Source organism: Trachemys scripta, chromosome 2 (assembly GCF_013100865.1).
Source record: "Trachemys scripta elegans isolate TJP31775 chromosome 2, CAS_Tse_1.0, whole genome shotgun sequence".
Taxonomy (NCBI): domain Eukaryota; kingdom Metazoa; phylum Chordata; order Testudines; family Emydidae; genus Trachemys; species Trachemys scripta.
Genome location: NC_048299.1, coordinates 44,924,745 through 44,944,046, shown reverse-complemented (window position 1 = coordinate 44,944,046; position 19,302 = coordinate 44,924,745). Strand labels below are relative to the sequence as shown.

At 43.9% G+C, this 19,302-nt stretch overlaps 1 protein-coding gene across 1 annotated transcript in view; it reads left to right on the top strand.

Annotated features, from left to right (window-relative positions):
• CALCR (calcitonin receptor) overlaps positions 1 to 18,502 on the top strand; it is a 117,453-nt gene extending 98,951 nt beyond the window's left edge. The window contains exons 12-13 of the mRNA XM_034759351.1: positions 6,478 to 6,519; positions 16,851 to 18,502. Of these exons, the coding sequence (XP_034615242.1) occupies positions 6,478 to 6,519; positions 16,851 to 17,072 (264 nt within the window). The 3' untranslated portion in view covers positions 17,073 to 18,502. The remainder of the gene's footprint in view (positions 1 to 6,477; positions 6,520 to 16,850) is intronic.
• The last annotated feature ends 800 nt before the right edge of the window (positions 18,503 to 19,302 follow it).

Genomic DNA, 19,302 nt, shown 5'->3' with positions numbered 1-19,302 from the left:
GCCCCAGGCCCAGCACCGCCGGCCCCGCATGTCCCGATTTTCCCGGACATGTCTGGCTTTTTGGGATTTCCCCCCAGACGGGGATTTGAAGCCCAAAAAGCCGGACATGTCCGGGAAAATCCGGATGTATGGTAACCCTACCTCATCTCCCCTTGCCCTGGATGTTCCAGTCTAATGTCAGTCTTGTTATGTTACTTGAGTCTGTCCTCTGTGTTGTCCTAGTAATCTTCATTTTCATTCCATAATTTCCTGTCCTATTGGTTTCTGATTTGTCTTCCTTCAGAGTTCTTCATTTGTGATTTTTTTTTCTGGCCATCTGATCATGAGGATTTGTCTAAGCTGTTTATGAAAATGTAGAGTTCAGATAATAAGGTCTTAATAAGTCTCCAAGTTTCAGCACTTTCCATTTCCTTAAAGCGCAGTTCCATTCTGCATGCAGGCGCAAACTTGCTCGATTTGGTGACAAATAAATGTTTACTGCTCTTTTCTACTGTCTGCTCTGCAGGACCTGTATGTGCGCACCAGATTCTGTTCTGGCTCATACCCGCATCCTCACCAGAATGGTTCATTGAATTTCAGTTTCAAGACCAACTATCCAACCCCCACTGTCTTTGAATGATGCCATCTCTTAAACAATACAATCCCACTGAAGCCAATAGGGTTACACAGGTATAATTGAGGGCATGGAGGTGCACACAACACCGGACATATAATGGTGCCAATGGCATCGAGGGGCCAGGCCCACACTCAGAAGGGGCTCCAGCACTGAGACTCTGGCCCTGCCCCTGCTCAGCCTCTTCCCCCCAAGGCTCCGCCCACCACTCACGCCTCTCCACCCTCTCACCCCCTGCTCACTCCTCTCTGCCCCCTCACCCCATGCAAGCAGTGGGCGGGCCTCAGTGGGAAGAGGTCGAGTGCGGGAGGAATGGGGCCATGATCCGGGCACCAAGGCCAACAAAAGATTAATCCAGCCTTGGGTGAAGAGGTATAACTGAGGGCAGCGTCAAACCTGCAAAATCCTGCTGGTGATGAGACACAATCCAGAAGGCAGGCAGTTTGACTGCCAAAACTCAGGCTGAGCTTGCAGGCCTAGCAGTGAGCAAGTATCTCTTTATTGGTAAAATGAGCAAATTTAATATGGAGTCATTGAGATACAATCCATGTGAAACCCCACTGAGCTATTTTTTACAAGTCATCTTTCAGAATGTAACTCCACTGTAAGACACTGTAGTGAAGTGAAAACCAAACCAAATAATTGTCAAGCAAAGAATGTGCTTAGACCAATATTGGCTTCCAAACATGGAAGAAATCTAGCCATCAATTCAAGAAGACACACAAATGTCCCAAGGCTGGTAAATTTGAACATACACTAGGGCAAGGTTCAACAGAAGGCTGTGATTCAGGTGATCTTTGTAGAGTTTCAGTAGTTAAATAAAAAAATTCAGAAGCAGTAACTAAAGGTGTTAATCCTAAAATAACATCAGTCCTGACGTACGCTTTCCACTCCAAAATCAATGTTATCACATATCTCAGACAAAATATAGCAGGAGAGCTTAATTACTCTATACTGTGGGTAGAGGAGGCAGAGGGAGGGCTGTTTGATGGAGGATGAGTGACCTCAGCTTCAACAAAGATTGCAGCAGCTCAAGCAGAAACTAATGGTATCAGCAAAGAACACGGGAGATACAGAAAAGAGAAATTTAAGGAGTAATCTGCACATTGTGGTCCTCAAGGAAGGAATCAATGGCCCCCACCAATGACATTCTTGGAAATGCAGCTCCCTGCTGTTTAAAGCTAGAGTACAAACACAGCAATCTTAAAATCAATTGTACCCTAAATCCCCTGGCTCAGAAAACACAAAGCTAATATCTAATAATACTGTGGCTCTGCAGTTTCACAGTTAAGGAGAAAGTACGTGCAGAGCTGTGAATGCTGATGGAGCAAAAATAAAAATGCAAAAGATTTTTCATATACCTTGCAGAATAAGTACAGAAGGAAAGCATGGCATCTCTTCAGGTAAAGATAAAGACATCCCAGAAAGTGAAAGTATGTCTACACAGCCCACAGGAGCAAGCCTCCCAGTCCAGGTCGGCAGACTTGGGCTAAGGGGCTCCCACTAGTGCTCTAAAAATAACTGTGTAGACAGTGCTTCAAAGTTGCCGCTTAGGCTCTGAAGCCCACCCCCATCCTTGGGCTTGCTTCCACAGGCCATGTACACATCCCCTACAGTCTTGCAGTATCAGGCAGAGCTAGTGGTATATATAGGAGCTGTGATGCTCATATTTCACAACCCCAATGAAGTAGCAACTTTTATCCAACAGAAAGTATCTGAGGCCCTTATGCTGAAGAACAAGCAAGTCACTCTCTAGTATTTACTGTCACTAAAAGTGTCATCTATTCTTTTCAGCTTAATGTTAGGAACCTATGCTGTGCGAGTATTCTTGATCTAATCCTAGCAGTGTGCAATAGTCTGAATCTCATTAATTCACTGATTTCCTCCTATTCCGGAAAAGGAAGCTGGAAATATGTCATCTGCAGTGCCACCTCACTCCTTGTAAAACTCTCCTGTGCCGTGATGCCTCTGAAAAACACAAAAATGGTTAGGCTGCTGGTGTGATGTGACCACTGCTGGCCATGCCAACCAGGAGTGTGTCACTGCTCCTTGTGTTGCCCTCATCAGTTTGTTGTATCTACTTGTTGTCTCTTGTCATATGTACATTGTAAGCTCTTTGGGGCAGCCACTATCTTTTGTTTCTGTGTTTGTGCAGAATCTATCACAATAGGGCCCTGATCCCTGCCTGCAGCCCTTAGGTGCTGCAATACATATCAATAAATAGTCATGCTTTCAAAGAAGGTTGGCAACTGGCCCACATTGATGCAGATAAGGCTGACCACAATTTCCATAAGGGGCAAAACAAATATTACTCTGGCCACTTCTCCCTTAAACTCAGCTCCTAGAATTGTTTTAATAGGGGAAGGAGCAACAAGTGCTTCAAGGACGATTAAAAAGAATGTGGAAAGTGAGTAAACTTCGATACTTGCAAACTAGGGGGCTCAGGCTAGGATCTTGAGAGGATTTTGGATGGGTTTGTGCAGGGTTGCTGGAACAATTTCTATAGTGGGGGTGCTGAGAGCCATTGAACCTAACTGTAAACCCTGTATATAATGGAATCCACTTCAAGCCAGGGGCTGCAGAAGCACCCCTAATTCCAGCACCTATGGGTTTGTGAAATGTATCTTTTGGCATACATCCCAATCATAAACAGTCCTGCACACCTCTTCCCTGCTCTGTTTAGCTGCTCTTGTAGCTTATCCTACTCTCACCTGGAGCCAAGACCAGAGGAAGAGGGTGGGGATATAATAAGGGATTTGTCCACTAGATTACAGTGCCTGTCATGATATTAGGCTGTTCTTCCTTGCAAGCACAGATCACACTGGGTATGTACACACAGCACTGGGGAGTGAGTGGGTGTGAGCCTCCCAGGCCAGGTTGACAGACTTGGACTAGCGGGGCTCACACTAGTCTCTGAAAATAGTTATACAGACAGCACTTTGAACTAGTGGGTCATGCCCACCTTCCCCACCCCCCAGGCTTCAGAACCTGCGCTCCAGCCCAAGTCGCAATTTCAAAGCACTGTCTATACTGCAGTTTTTAGAGCACTAGCATGAGCCCCATTAACCCAATTCTGTCGATCTGGCCCAGGAGGCTCTCTCCCAAATGCTGTGTAAACATACCCATGGCTGGCTCAGTCTGCAGCCAGCCAGCTGGCAATGAGCTTGTAGCACCTTTACTGCCCTTATCAGTAGCCCAAGTGGCCATTTCCTGACAGCGGTGAACTGACCTGGTCTTTCCAGAAATCAAGTTACATTTTTTCCAGATGCTGAACATCAGCCCTTATTGGCAGTGAGGGGACTGTGAATAACCTGTGATCTTTTTGTTTTTGTTATGGCCACAAGGATGGTATGTCCAAACTGTAATGCTTCATACTATGAATTCTGTTACTGTAGCTTTCACCCTGGGATCAGTCATCTCACAGTCTCCATTTCCACATTCTACATGTTTTCCATATAATATAGAGAAAACAACTTCCAAGTTGAGAACAGAGATGCTTTTTTGAAGTGTTTTCTTTATTCCAAAACCATAGATTAACAACTTCCTGGACATTCTTTATCCCTTCAAAGAAATTGCCCTCAAAGTTGCGTCTGATTTCGGCAAAGCTTGTTTCTGATTTCACTGTTGGAAGATTTGAAGTAAAAAAACAATACACAGACTAGATACCACATATATGTTCAATATCTTACTATAAGAGTGCCATGAGAATTAATCCTTAACACAGCCTTATTACAGTATTAGCATAGTTTATCTATTGTTACACCATGCATACTGTGCTACTCAGATAATGAATGTTACCAGTTCATGCTAACACAAGAGCAGAGGAATTTAAAAAGCACTTTGGCAAAGTATCTTAAAGCTAATGGAGAGAGATTCCGATGCTCTCTTCTGAAACATCTTGGGGGAGGGAAAAAATTGACAGTGCTGAAAACAGGAACGTGAAGCCAATGTAGAAATCGTTTTTTTTCCCCCGGTAGACTAAGAAATGCATCTTTGAAAAATGCTTGGTTGTATAAATGGAAAGCTATCTAAACTTTAAAGCAGGATTAATCTTCCACTCAAAATAATGCACAGTCAGCTACAGTCCGCTACAACCAAGTTTTTCAAAATCACGGGAAACTTTTGTTTCTTTAAATTACAGTAACTGAGCATTCATTTTTATTCGTATGGATTGTATTTTCTTAAGTAGTATCTATTGTGTTTATGCCCTAGAGGGGAACACATAATAAAGTGTTTTACCGCTGTAGCTGTATCTCACCTAAGGGCCAAAGCCAGCAGCACAAAAGGAGCTTTAAAGCTGGCTTTACTGTCCTGTTGAGGTTGGCTGGAGAAAAGGGGATGAGGCAAAGCATAAAAGTAACTCACCAGTTCCCAGCTGCCAGGCCATAGGCAGTTGAGCAAAAATGGCCACAATTTAGAGCAACCCTGGAAGGCAGATCAACTCCCAGTCTGCTCCAGGATCAAGGCGCAGCAAAGGGGGGGCGGGAGGGGGAGAATGCTAGCCACTACATTGCAAATTTCCTCCTAAAATTCTTTGCTACCTTTATTTTATTACTGTTTAAGGAATATTTTAAGTGATCTAAAATGAAGGCACTTGACATTAAATGTGGCTGTGTAATGCTATTAATAAGATCTAACATACCTTTTAGAACACAGTACAGAAATCTTTTAAGAAAAATTCTTTTCTACTTAAGTGGCTCTGCATTGCCGAACCTAAGTGTGAGAAATTGCTCGTCTTTAATTTATACATCCTCATCACATGTTCCTGACCTGACACTGTTTCATTTTGCTGTAGTACTAATGAAATATCCCTCTTGACTCCTAGTGTGTTACTTAGATTAATTTTAAACAGCGAGGGTCAAGTTAGGACCAGTGTTCTCCCTTTTTTTATTTGTTCTCTATCCTCTTGCTCACCCCGTTCTCTCTCCTCCTTCTTTCCCATCCACTGATGCTTCCATCCACCCATGTAGGCATATGCGGCCTCCCATTCCCAGGCTCACTTCTCCAAACACACATTCCAGTTAAGAGCTCCTGGGCATAGACGCCGACTTCATGGGTGCTCCAGGGCTGGAGCACTGATGGAAAAAAATTAGCGGGTGCTTAGCACCCACCAGCAGCCAGCTTCCTCCCTCCCCCTCAGCACCTTCCGCCCACCGGCAGCCCCGCCGATCAACTCATCCCCTTCCCTCCCAGTGCCTCCCGCCTGCCACGATCAGCTGTTCCATGGCATGCAGGAGACATCTCGGGGGAGGGGGCAGGAAGAAGCAAAGTGGGGTCAGGAAGAGGTGGGGTGGGAGTAGGGTCTTGGGAGAAGGGGTGGAGTGGTTGGGGCCTGGAGCGGAGCAGCAGTTGAGCACCTCGGGGGAAGGAGGAAGCCAACATCTGTGCTCCTGGGGCACTCCATTCCTGCTGAAAAAAGAACATGTGACACCTGGCCTGTACTGCTCCCCTCGCATCTAGGTCACTCAACTTCCCCCCTGTCTGTCTCAAGATTCCATACCAATGAGCTGCTCTGCTCCTAAGCGTGCCCCCTTACCTTGGACTAGGATCTGCCCATTTAATGTCCCTTTTCTAGCACTCCCTGACAGGAAGCAACTGTAATGCTTAAAGGCAAAAATATGTGAACTGGAATGGCTGGTAATGACAGCAGACCATGACAACATAGGCACGAGTAAAACGTGGTGGAAAGGCAAAAATCAATGGGATACTGTAATACCTCAATATAAACTATACAGAACAGTCATTTGAGGTTGTGGAGGTAGGAGTGTAGCATAATCCGTTCATCTCATGACTCTGAGCCTTAAATTAGCAATAATGCACAAACATGGAAATATTCTAACCTATTTTCTTTTTGTCCTTCTTAGGGCTTACTTGTTGCAACTATATTTTGCTTCTTCAATGGAGAGGTAAGCATGTGAAGTTCATCAACTGTATCGAACCAAATTCAGCCTCTTAAAGTAGTTGAACTGTTGTTCACAATTAACATAACTGGAGCACCTTAAATCTGTATTTTAAATGCACATATGATGCAGTGCTTTACATTTTCACTGCACTGTAGAAATGCTAATTTTTCCTTGCAACATCACTGGAAGGTGCTTGAGTTAGGACTATGATTTTTACAGAGCAGATGATGGAAAATGAGGTCCAGAGGATGAGGTTCTCACTCTTTACCCTCTCAATTTAATCTAAGTCAGAGGAAAGAAAAAAACAGGTTGCATTCTATATCAGCCTCCTTCACTTACCCAAATTCTGCCTCCAATCCAGAATAGCTGGATGATTGGCTAAAATAATCAGCAGTGAAATAGTCAATGGTGCTAATATGTGAATTATGCACCATTATCGACACCCTGTTGAGATGAATGGAAGTCATGCAAACCTCCCAGAGCTTTTATTTCTATCTATATCCATAAACCTAGAAACTATTTTTAATCATAGCTTTTATCCTGCAAAAAGTAATTGAGTTCCCAGAGAAATGCTGTCACGAAGGACCATGGTATACTGTCTCAGTCCAACTCCTGACCTTAAAAGTTAACTTGCTTGTCTAATTAAAATGAGCGATACAAACTCTTTGCATCGTATATTCAGAGAAGCAGTTCTGTGTCATTACGAAGTGCCATTTCATTCACTCATTTGAGGATCAGCATTGGCCTCTGTTAAGGTTTATGATTTGTAAGTAGTAATTGATAAATAAAAACCCTGGAGTGAAAGTTCTCTCCCACTGTCTTATAGCTGGATCAATATGTTATGTGCTTACTACTGCTTTTAGGTCTACTCCACTATAATAATGGTATTATAAATAAAAATAGCTTGGTAAGACACATCAAGAGCTGCTTTAATATCTACAACAAGCCACTTTCTGAAAGGCAGTTTAGCAGAAAAATACTTTTGAAACCTATCAGGAGCATTACCATGGAACTCTGCTGACATTAAAACAAGGTATCTCTTGTAAAAATTGGATGCACTTGAAGAGGTCAGTTTTCAGCATTGTACGCAACTTCCTTCAACAAAAATCAAGACTCAGTATGTTACCCCATAAAGCTACACACATCTGTACATACATTAATGACTAATATGGCAGGTGTAATAACATGGATCATAATTAACTGGATAATCAATGAGAATAATTACACAATATTGGCCTTGGTTTTAACCAGGCCTCCAACTGCAGGTGCAAATAACTGTGGGAATAAATTTGTGTTTGAATTTAGGGCTATCTGAACCATAGAAATGTAGGGCTCAACAGGACCTCAAAAGGTCAGTTAGTCCAGATCATTTAGACACTGAGGCAGGATTAAGTATACTAGATTATCCCTAATATAAATCCTGGATAGAGTCCCAAAATCAAAGACATAGAATCTAAACGGATTAAGGGCTAGAACCACCAAAGGACTTTGGTGTCTAACTCCAACATTTAGGCACCACTGAGATCCTCAAACTCCCTGCTGAGTCACTGCCTAAACTAGCAGGCACCCAAAGTCACTAGGGATGCAATCCACAAAGGTACTTTGGTTCCTAAGCCCTGTTTTTAGGTACCACTGTGATCTACAAAACTCCCGCTTGCCTGCTGCCTAACCCTGCGGGCATCTAAATCCACTTGGTGCATAAGATTTGCAGTAAAGATTCCCTAAGCACCTATGTTTCTGAGCATGCACACTGCTCCCTCACTCTAGAGTGATTCACAAACCAGGGAAGATAGGCATTCGTCCAACTAACTCGCATGTGGAAACTCAATCCAGTAGGCATGCTCAGAGCCTGCCTACCTGATCAGGTCCCTTAGGCAAGTTCACACAAAACAGCTGGGAGTGGGGCAAGGAGGAGGACTTCTCTTATAATATGTAGGCTAGCAGCTAGGACAGTAACCCACAATACGGGAGTCCCCCTTCCTCCTGCAGGGGAGAAGGGATTTGATCAGGGATTGGCTATATATCAAGTAAGTGCCCTAATCACTGGGCTATATAGTCATTCTACCTCTTCACTGGCCCAATTAACATTTAATTATACAATTATTTAAATAAAGTGAAACAACTTCAATAGGAGAGATGGACGGAGACCCACACCAGAACATTGCATAGACCTGTGGTTAGGGTACTCAATTCAAATCCTTTCTCCCGCTCAGGTGAAGCGGGGAGTCCCACTTCCTAGGGAGTACCCTATCTGCTGGGTTAACGATTACAAAGGAGGTCCTACACACACACGCAAACACACAGCTGTTTTGTTTTGGGCTTCACATGCAACATAGGCACCTAACACCATGAGAGGGGTCGGGCTTAGCACACACCCCTCAGGTCAGCATCTCCAAAGGCTAGCTTAGGTGGCTCCCCACCACGCGTGCTGGCTTTGTAGACCGCAATCTAAGTTGCCTATCTCTCCCCATTGACTGTAGAGGGAGCCCAGACACCTAACTGAGACTTTGTGAATCACATCATTGGTGATTTTCTAGGTGCTTAAAAGCACTTAAAAGTGCTGCAATGTACTGCAACACCTAAATCCCTTTGTGGCTCTCAACCAAGGTGCCTAAATTTCTGCCAGTGAGCATGTAGGCAGCTGCCTCAGGCGAGGTGCAGGGGTGCCTATCTCACACCGAAGACCCAGCAGGATGCTGAAAGTAGGTGTTCCCCTGCCTATATAGCTTGCTAGGCAGGTCCAGTACGTGTACTCAGCGCACACCAAACACCCCCAAACAAACAGAGGTGGTGGTGCCCAACCCCACCCTTGCCTTTTAACCCACTGATTAGAGCTGGGCTGGATGTGGAAGACCCAGGTTCAATTTCCCCCTCGGCCTAATGTGAAGAAGGAATTTGAACTAGGTTTCCCCTTCCCCATTCCCCCAGGAAAATGACCTTACCCCCGGACTATGGGGGTACTCTGGAGCAGAGTTCTCTCAATCTCTCCTGTTGAAGCTGTTCCATTGTGTATGAATAATTAGTCACTGGAGCAGGGTGACTGTAATCTGGGTCTGCTCCCTCCCAGGTGAATGCCCTGACCAGTGGGCTATTCTCTCTCTGGGCCAATGCATATTTAATGATTTATATGCAGTGGAACTCTGGTAATCAGCTTATTCCTGGTTTCCAAGTATAACAATGAAGTTGCGTCCTGTGTGTCCTTGTAAAAAATTACAACGTGGTCATAGATAATACATTGCAAAGTGTCACTCGTAAATTAGATAAAACATTAGCTGACAGTATGAATTATTATATGGTTTACTAATTTACGCATAATGTGGTGTTAAGCAGAAAATAAAAGGCCAGGTTTCAGGAACGTTACTAAGTATGAAAAATACATCTCAATTTTCTTATTTTCATACAATATGTATATAAAATTAGGAATTAGAATTAATACATTCATATTAAGGAATTATACCATATTCATTTCACTACTCAACATTTTTAATACTTACTCAGGTCACTCCGTTTCTCCTGCCCATTTATAATTTAGTGTTTGCAATAGGTGGTTAGTAATGTAGACTCTATTACCTTCTACAAGAGTTCCATTGCAATTCAGGTCCAGTAAAATTATCTATTATTTAAAATAAAGTGTCTTGAAAAAAGCCAAACATCCAGAATACTTACATTCTTTGGAAATGTTACAGTTTCCCATTGGCTTCCCTGTTGCTAATTTAAGACAAGTCAATTACTGTACCAATATTTTCATCAGATCCAGATTCTGGACACCACAAAGTTCAGTGGATGTTTGGATCTGGCATTCTGTGTTGGCCCATTCAGCCCAGTATTTTGATAGTGGCTATTTGTAAAATGTGGATCCCCCTCTGGGTTCAGATTTCAATCACTGGAGAAGAGTGATGCTTCATGCATTCTTCCAGCACACAGCTAAACTGCCTGTGATAGGAGACATCCATAACTATTAGTGAGTTCCCCAAAGGACGGAGATCTCTGTCCTCTTTGATGACTCCACACCTGACATCTCCAGGACCAGCTTCATAATACAGCTGTTATTTGAGAGTTGCTTCCTCAGTGTTCAGCCACTCTAAGAATCTTCATCCTCTGACTGATTGTCACTCAGCCAGAAGATCCAAATGACTGCGAGGATATCAGGGACACAGTGAACAGTCAGAACACACACTCACTGGATCCCTAGTCACTATACTCTTATTGACGTATATGGGGGTCAGCAGAGGAGTAGTCACATACTGTCTCCTAGTGACTGAGTATCCTCCTCTGAACTGTCAGGCAGCTCCATGGCTCTAGCACATCTAGCAAACCAGGACATCACAGAGGCATGTTTGGACTAAATAAAGCCTAAAATTAGATAAGAAATAGGGCCTGAGGTTGAAAAGTGGCTTCCAATTTTGCATCTACAGTGTTGCTCCCCTAAATAATTGCATGTGCATTCTATCACTCTGGTGTCTAACTACATGATTGCATCTGTAGATATGACGATGGTCTAATGCAGGGGTGGCCAACCTGTGGCTCCGGAGCCACATGCGGCTCTTCAGAGGTTAATACGTGGCTCCTTGCATAGGCGCTAACTCCAAGGCTGGAGCTACAGATGCTAACTTTCCAATGTGCTGTCAGGTGCTCACTGCTCAACCTCCTTCTCTGCCCTAGGTCCTGCCACCACTCCACACCTTCCCCCAAGGCCCCTACCCGTTTCCCTGAGCCTGCCATGCCCTCACTCCTCCCTCCTCCCCACCAGAGCCTCCTGTGCACTGCAAAACAGCTGATTGCGGCGGGCAGGTGGCATGAGGAGAGAGGGGGAGGTGCTGATTGGTGAGGATGCCGGTGGGTAGGAGGCACTGGGGGCTGGAGCGGGGTAGCGGATGGGGGGCTGCTGACATATTACTGTGGCTCTTCGGCAATGTTCATTGGTAAATTCTGGCTCCTTCTCAGGCTCAGGTTGGCCACCCCTGGTCTAATGAATCCATGATGAAATGGATCATATATAACAACAATGAGAGATGTGCTTAGAAATCTTCTCATTTGCACTTAAATGTGCTCACAGTTGTCTAGTCCAAGTAACTGGGCTAACATGTGGGTAGAGTGTAGCAGAAAAGAGAAGGCTGGAAAGGTGAAATCCATCCTCAGGGGGTCAAGGCTCCAATGCTGCCCCCATAGAGCGCCTTTCTCCCTGACGTGGATTTCACCCATAATTGGTAGTTTTTGAGTTATAAAAATCACCACCACCCATAAAAGAATGTCAAAATAGGGGCACCTATATTAAGAAAGGGCCGATTTTACACTCATCCAGTCTAACTTCACAACCATTAGGACCAGCCTTCAGTGATCTAATAGACTGAGCTCAAGGCTAGGAGCCAGGAACTATAGAGCTCTCAACCCAGCTCTGCTAAGAAATCCCTGTGCAGCATTTGGCAAGTAACCTAATTTCTCTACTTCAGTTTCCATCTGTGAAATCGGGATAATAGCAATTAGTTCCCTGCCTCACTCTGAGGATTCATTAGCTCTGTACATGGCTGTCGAAGTACTAAGTAAACTTATTATAGCAGCAGTGGATGAAGATGATTTTCTACAAACTAGACAAAAGACAAACTCAGTGGGTAGGGTGACAGGTTTAACACCTGGAAGTGAGAGGCTGTCTCCATAGAGGCCAGTGCTGCAGTCCTTCCTCTGCCAAAATTCTAATTGTTTTCAATGGGAGTTTTGCCTGAGAACGGACAGCAGCACTCAGGTCCTCTACAGGCACCAGCGGAGGAAGCACGTGCCTGGGGTGACAAATGCTAAGGGGCGGCATTCCATCCATTCTTGGGGCAGCACAGTCTGGGCGTCTTTTTTTTATTTGCTTCAGCAGTTCAGGCGGCAGTCAGAGTGGCTTTTTTTCTTTCTTTTTTTTTTTCCTTGAGGCGGCAAAAATGGTAGAGCTGGCCCTGGCAGTAGTGGGCCTACAGTGTTCTATAGAGATTCAGTTAAGCGACCTTATTAATCTTCAGACATTTTCTCTTTCTAGAAAGGTGGTGTCTACACCTCATCTCCTTTTTGTCCTCGATCACTTTCTTCCAAATTCCAGTTATTCTTTCAGGTGCAAAAAGGAAGAGAGAAAGGTTGAATGCCATAATCTTGGTAAAGAGCAGAGATACTGACAGGGCCGGCTCTAGGCACCAGCAAAACAAGCTGGTGCTTGGGGCGGCACATTTTTAGGGGCGGCATTCTGGCGCGGGCCATGCCGCCCCTAAAAATGTGCCCCGGCTGCCCTAACTCACCTCCGCTGCTGCCGTTCACGCGCCACTGCTCGCCCTCCCTCCCAGGCTCTCAAACCCAGGAGGGAGGGGGAGATCCCGAGTGGCCGCAGCGCACGCGCTGCTTCTCCCTCTCCCTCCCTCCCACCTAGGCTTGAGAGCCTGGGGGGAGGAGGCAGGGCTGGGGATTTGGGGAAGGGGCGGAGTTGAGGCGGGGCCGGGGGTGGGGTAAGAAAAAATGTGGGGGGGGGGGGCGGCCAAAATTGTTTTTGCTTGGGGCGGCAAAAATCCTAGAGCTGGCCCTAGATACTGCCCCTGGTTAGCATCAATGGCAGCACTAGGCACCTCAAAAAAGGGGTTTGAAAGGGACAGCCTGAGATCCCCCCACACTGGTCCTAGGAGTTGGCTCGGCATTGAAAGGACAATCTGGTACCCTCTCCCAGAGGTAGGCACTCCAGTATGTGTTCCCTCCTGGGTTTCTGGAGAATTCTGGCTGAGTCAACCAGAATTCCTCCTGGGGCTCATGCTGCATCTTGGATCAAATGCACAGCACAGATTAAAGCTATAGTCAGGTCCTCAGGCTTGGTGAGAGACTATTTCCAAACCTGTATATCCAACTACTGCCCGGTCACAAGAACGCAGAGTGATATTTCATGGAAAAACATACTATGACAGAGGTAGGGTCTTAGCATTAATGTGACAGAAGTTCTGTTCCTCAATGATTTACTTTTTACTACTGGGTCATTCACTTCAAGGCAGAAGCAGATGATGTTTGTCCAAAACCACTGCTCCCAAGACTTATTAGCCTTTCACATCAGTATTTGCAGCAAACCACACACTCACTTCCTCATTGCAAATTATTGTCCTCCATTCGATACAAGCCCAGCCTACAGCACTGTCTGCCAAGACACTGAATAAGAAGCCATTGAACATTACTGATGTCTTAACTAATAGGAAAAGAAGAAAGTGAATGTGTAAATTATGGGAATGATTTTTCTCAGTTCCCTAAGCTGAGAGCTGGCCCCACCCATGACTGCAGAATGTTATTCTTGTGAAGGGACAATGTCCAGCAGCACTGTGGTACCCCTCTCCAACAACAACACTATACAGATGGTATGAGCTTTCTGCATTAGCCTGCTCAGTAGACCATACTTCCAGTTCTGAGGTTACTTCTAGACTGGAAGGTTGGCCAAGAAAATGGAAAATCTGTTTGAAAATATAGCCATATATCTTTCTTGCCAAAGAGGTGTGAATGGTTGGCAGAGAACAGAAAACATTTTAAAGAGCTGAAGAATAAACTGAACCCAAACTTCCTCCTTAGTTTAGACTTTGGTTTATTTCATGCATCATTGTGGTGTAACACCCAGTAATATAATGCACATGATTTTTAAAAGCACAGTCATGTAGCTAACACATTTCAAATCTGCATATGAATAGTTTTAATCAGCAGAAGATATGATCATTTGAGATCAGTTTACTATTCCTTGGCATTAGTACAGAAATACAGTTTAACTCAATTTGTAAGGACAGCAGAATCTCATAAACCAAAGGTTCAGTGAAGAATTAAAAACACATATACTTTAACTTCATGCATTCGGTACTACATGGAGCTTATTCATTTTAATTCATGGCACTTTTAATTGAATTGGGAGAGGAATGCCTGCACTCTTCCAAACTCCCCACAACCAAAGCTTTACTCCTGATGAGATCAAAATGAGCTGCTACTCACAGTAGATTGTGCAGCGCTTCATACTATGATCAGACCTCTTTTCTTTAAGCCACGTTCTTCCCTAACTTGCATTTGTCCTGGTGCAACCTCAGACCACAGCACAAGCAAAAGCAGCTTGAGAGTACATGGGGGGAGGCTCACCCACCCTCTGCAGCAGAATTCCCTCTCACCCTGACCCACAGGGGCCTTTTCACTGGTCCTGGGATCCTCATGGAGAGTGGAGGGGGAAGACATCAGTGGGCCAGGAGCAAGACCAGGGGACACATCGTCCTCCTCCTTCCAGCCACATGGAGCTTACTCAGAAAGGGTAAACTCCAAATCATCTTTTCTGCAGAGCACCAACCCACACTCCAGTAGCCTCCAGGGCAGCGATGGCCAGGGGGAGTCCCTGCTCACAGTGCAGCCCCAATGGAGTTGTGTTCCAAGGTAGGTAAGGGGGGGAAAGGGGCTGCTGGTGACTAGAGCCAGTGTAGAGAAACAAGGTTTCTGCACAGGTTGTCCTGGCCTCCCTCTGATCCAACAGGTTTCAAGGACTCTCCTCCAGGCCTTTCCCCCTGGGTGGGTGGGAAACCCTATCTCCTCCTGCTCCACAGAATGATGTGGGGAAATTCTCTGAATGAATCCTTGCAAAGATTGCTTCCCCTGGTCCCTTCCTGTGGGTTTCACTGATGTGAGCCACTGCATTTACACCCGATATGAACCACTGTAAGGGTAAAAGCTGCTCATTAAGTAACTGAAATCCATACAGGAGTTACCTACATTTCTGTACTAAAGCTTTGCCACTGTATTAGCAATGCCTTGTCACATTAGATCATACCGGAGCTCCTTTTCACTAATCCAATTTCTGCAATGGCATGATATGAAAATCTCATTAATGCAGTTCGTTCCTCTCAGTATTACCATAATAAACTTTGGTCATGCCCCTTACAAGTCAGGATGCACAGTGGTTTCCAGTATAACCTTAGGCTTTTTTTGTGCTTGGCCTATAGCACAAATACATTCAGCCATTCTTGAGTTATGGGAGAGTAAATAAAAACAACACTTCTCCAGCTGAAAACAATTCTAACCACATTGTCTTCAACTGGACTACAGCAGAGATGAGATGGCTATCGTTTTTGTTACATGTTAAGGGCCCTGCAAATGCTTGCTTACTCACACGAGTAGTCCTGTTGAAGTCAGTGCAACTACTTGCATGAGGAAGGATTTTTAGGACAACTCGGGTTGGCCCTTGGCTTAAAAATACAAAGTTGCAAGCAACTGAAATATCCCTTCCTAGCATAGTGATATAACCCACTGTACGATCTGTAAGCATCTCAGAGTTTTAGCAATGCCTAATGAAGCCTCGCCACAGTAGCTTGACATCCATCTCACTAGAGAGGCACAGAGGCTGCTGCTGCTGCTATTTGTGTGTGGGTGACATTTTACTGTCTATGAACGAATAAAATGCATTAGAATTCGGGCATTACCAGGGATATGAACGATACTTAAATGTTGCTACCTAAGTCAAAGGTACAGCCCATCTTAGGGCTAGTCTGTGTGTTTAGACACAGCCCTGAGCAAAGGGTGGTATATAATCTGTACCACCCCAGAGCACTGTGACACAGGGGCACGAATGTTTCAGTTCCTCACCTTCTTGCTCCCAGTGTAGTTATTTACATCACGTTGTTGCCGTAAATTACTACCCACCCCAACACTCTGGCTTTGTCTGTTCCCCTCTTATTTTCCACACACCTGCTTTGGGGAGGGAGCAAGCAGACGAGTACCCCATTCGTTCCTTCGTGCCTGGACCCAAGGCCTGGGAATGGCCAGTAAGGATGTTAAGGAGGTTTGATATTTCTCTGTATGGTTATATGGGCCGAGTCACAATTGGGCCCCCAGCTCTGAAATACATTTTACTTCAGCAGTCTGAGGAAATTGCTTTCTCCTCCTCTCCGAGATGGTGTATGTACGAAGGATGAAAACCACCGCTGAGCAGCGGGCCTGTGCATCACTTCAGTTTTACTATTCCTAGCTAGTTTAGCCAGAGCAAAATGTCCTGAGTATACACCACTTAAGCTACACTGCTGAAGTTTTATTTAAGCGCTCTGTGCTGGCTGTCTGCACTGAGGACATTTCACCCCCAATAAAACTATTCCTGAATATTTTTCAACCAGTTCTAACCTCAAAGCAAGGTGGAGACAAGATTAAAATAAACATTCGGTGAAAAGCCATGGCACTGGGTTGATATTGCAAAGTAGAATTTTCAGCATAATAAAAAAAAGGGAAGGGAGCCAGCTTGTGCTTTGTGATGCCAGTTCAAATCCCAGCCAACTCCATCGACTAATTATACTGATAAAACTATTGCTTGGCTTCCCTTGCAGGTACAGGGCGCTCTAAAAAGGCAATGGATGCAGTATAAGACCCAATGGGGGCAAAGACGACGCGAGCACTGCTCTACGCGATCTACCTCCTACACAGCAACATCTATCAGCGAGGTCCCCGTTTATCTGAATCACCATGATTCCACCAACGAACAGTTAAATGGAAAATACATAGATGACTCTGAACTCATTGCATTAAAATCTGGAGAGACGTCTGCCTAGCTCGGAGGAAAACAAGACAAACAGGTCATTTTGCATTCAGTTCATGGCAGGGTGGGGCGAAGGGAAGGAGTGCAGACTTGAGAGCCACTATGAGAGAGTGCTAAACAGGACACATCATATGCAAACTATAGAAGCATCAGCTTCGGCCAGTGATGGCCCAGCGAGAGTCTGCCTGAGAGAGGTGGATCTAGTATTTGATACTACTACAGCATGCTGCTTTTAGAAACAGGACTGAGGATGGAACTATTCAATGAGACATTTGGATTTTCCACAGTTCCTGCTATTGGCCATATGGCACACAGATTCAATAGTCATAACAATTCAAGGTATCCCATAGCAGATATAGAAGAACGGATTAGTTCATAGAAAGGAGTGTTCAGTTTCCAGACTGGACTAACTACACGAAGGATTGGAATTGTTCAGTATTTGTTGCTTTAAATACCTGTCTTTCACCCTAGACTTTAAACGATCATCTTTCATTAGGTGTAACAGGCTTGGAATCTGTTGTTGTTTTCATTGTAATCAGCTCTGCTGCTTTCCTGGAAATGTTTGCACTTGGGTGGGAGGGGAGAAACCCGGCATTCCAAGGCATTCAAATCCTTAGCTCAAAAGGATCTCAGACAGAATTACCCTCCTGACACCAGGTGCATAACAGAAATGAAGGTAAAACTATTTATTGTATTAAAAACATTCAACACTAGTAGGCATAAGCATCAGTAGAGAAACAAAACACTTCTTTGGGAGCCTCATGAAAGTCCTGGAGAGATCTCAAAAATATTTTTTGTTCAAGCTGGGCTAGTTATTCGATCATATTCATTAATAGGAAAACTGTAGCCATAATACTCCGCCCAGCAATCTGATAAGTAAGGAACAATTTTGCACTATGAATAAACTGTGAAATGTATTTGGAAATTAAGATTTTTGTTAATTGCTGTTGACACTCTGAGCCTCCAGCTGGTGAACATTTGCCTGTCTAATGAAGTTGTGTGCTGGCAGTAAAGGAGGCCAGTGGAAGAGATGAGGAACTAGTTTATACCAGTGTCACAGCCAAAGAAATATTAATTATTAGAAAGTCAATATTTTATGTAATTATTAAACACTAAAGGTCTTTTGTTAAATGAGCCTTACAGCCAAGGAGTAACTTATTTATAACTATAAGGCTCCTCTATTGCCAGTGTCAAATGACAGTTACACACCATTGGGCTGAGTAAAATAGCTACAATTTCTTTCCAAAGGTGAATGTAAAAGTCCTTGCAAACGGATAGGACCAGTGCCCGGGCAGCTCTGCGTAGAGCTTGTCAAACATTTTTGACAAACTCTCTTATGCCAAACTTTTATTTTCTTTTATTTTTTGAAAAAAAAATGCAGATTCAGTGACACCAAAACATTCCATGGATTTGTGTCAGTTTCTTTGAATTGTTTCAGTTTAAAAAAACCTAAAATATTTTAAAAATCATGTTTCATTTTGACATTTTCTAAATTAAATATTTAAATTATTTTATTCAAAAAGATTGAGTAGAAATTTCCTTTTAATTTTATTTATTTTTTTTTAAATGTTCAATTGAAATAAAAACAATAAAATGTTTCAGGTCAAACAAAATATTTTGTTTGACCTGAATCTTACATTTTTCTCTTTTTAACTTTTGATTCAGTGAGAAAAAAAATTTAAATCTGTTTTTCCCCCCAGAATTGCAAGTGAACTGAAAAAACCTATTGTTCACCCAGTTCTAGTTCTAGATGCTTGCAAGTCCAAGGACTTTTTGCCTATAGAATTTATCTTGTATATAAAGTTCCCAAGTATCTCTGAAAGAATGCCCAGTGAAATGTATCACTATTTCTCCTCTGGTTTTCATGTAGTTGGGTAATTTTAAAGCCAACAACTAGTATTTGTACAATGAGGTCTTGACTTTTTTATTAGGTTAACCAGTGATTTAACACCTTTAAAAATAGGTCAGAAAGAGGCCATCCATTCTGTTTGCCTCCACTTCTACCTATTGTGTGATCCATGTATATTTGACAGCACAATTCTACCAGCCTCAGGCACAAGGAATGAAGAACAGAAGGGAGACAGTCACATCAGTCACATACCTCTGATGCCACAGACCTACCTACTCCTGTCTTTGGTGTCACTTACTTCCCTTAGCTATCTCAATATCAGCATTCAGCCATGAGTTGTTTGAAGGTTGATTTAGCACTTGCGTCACAATCCCATCTCTGGGATTCAAGGAGG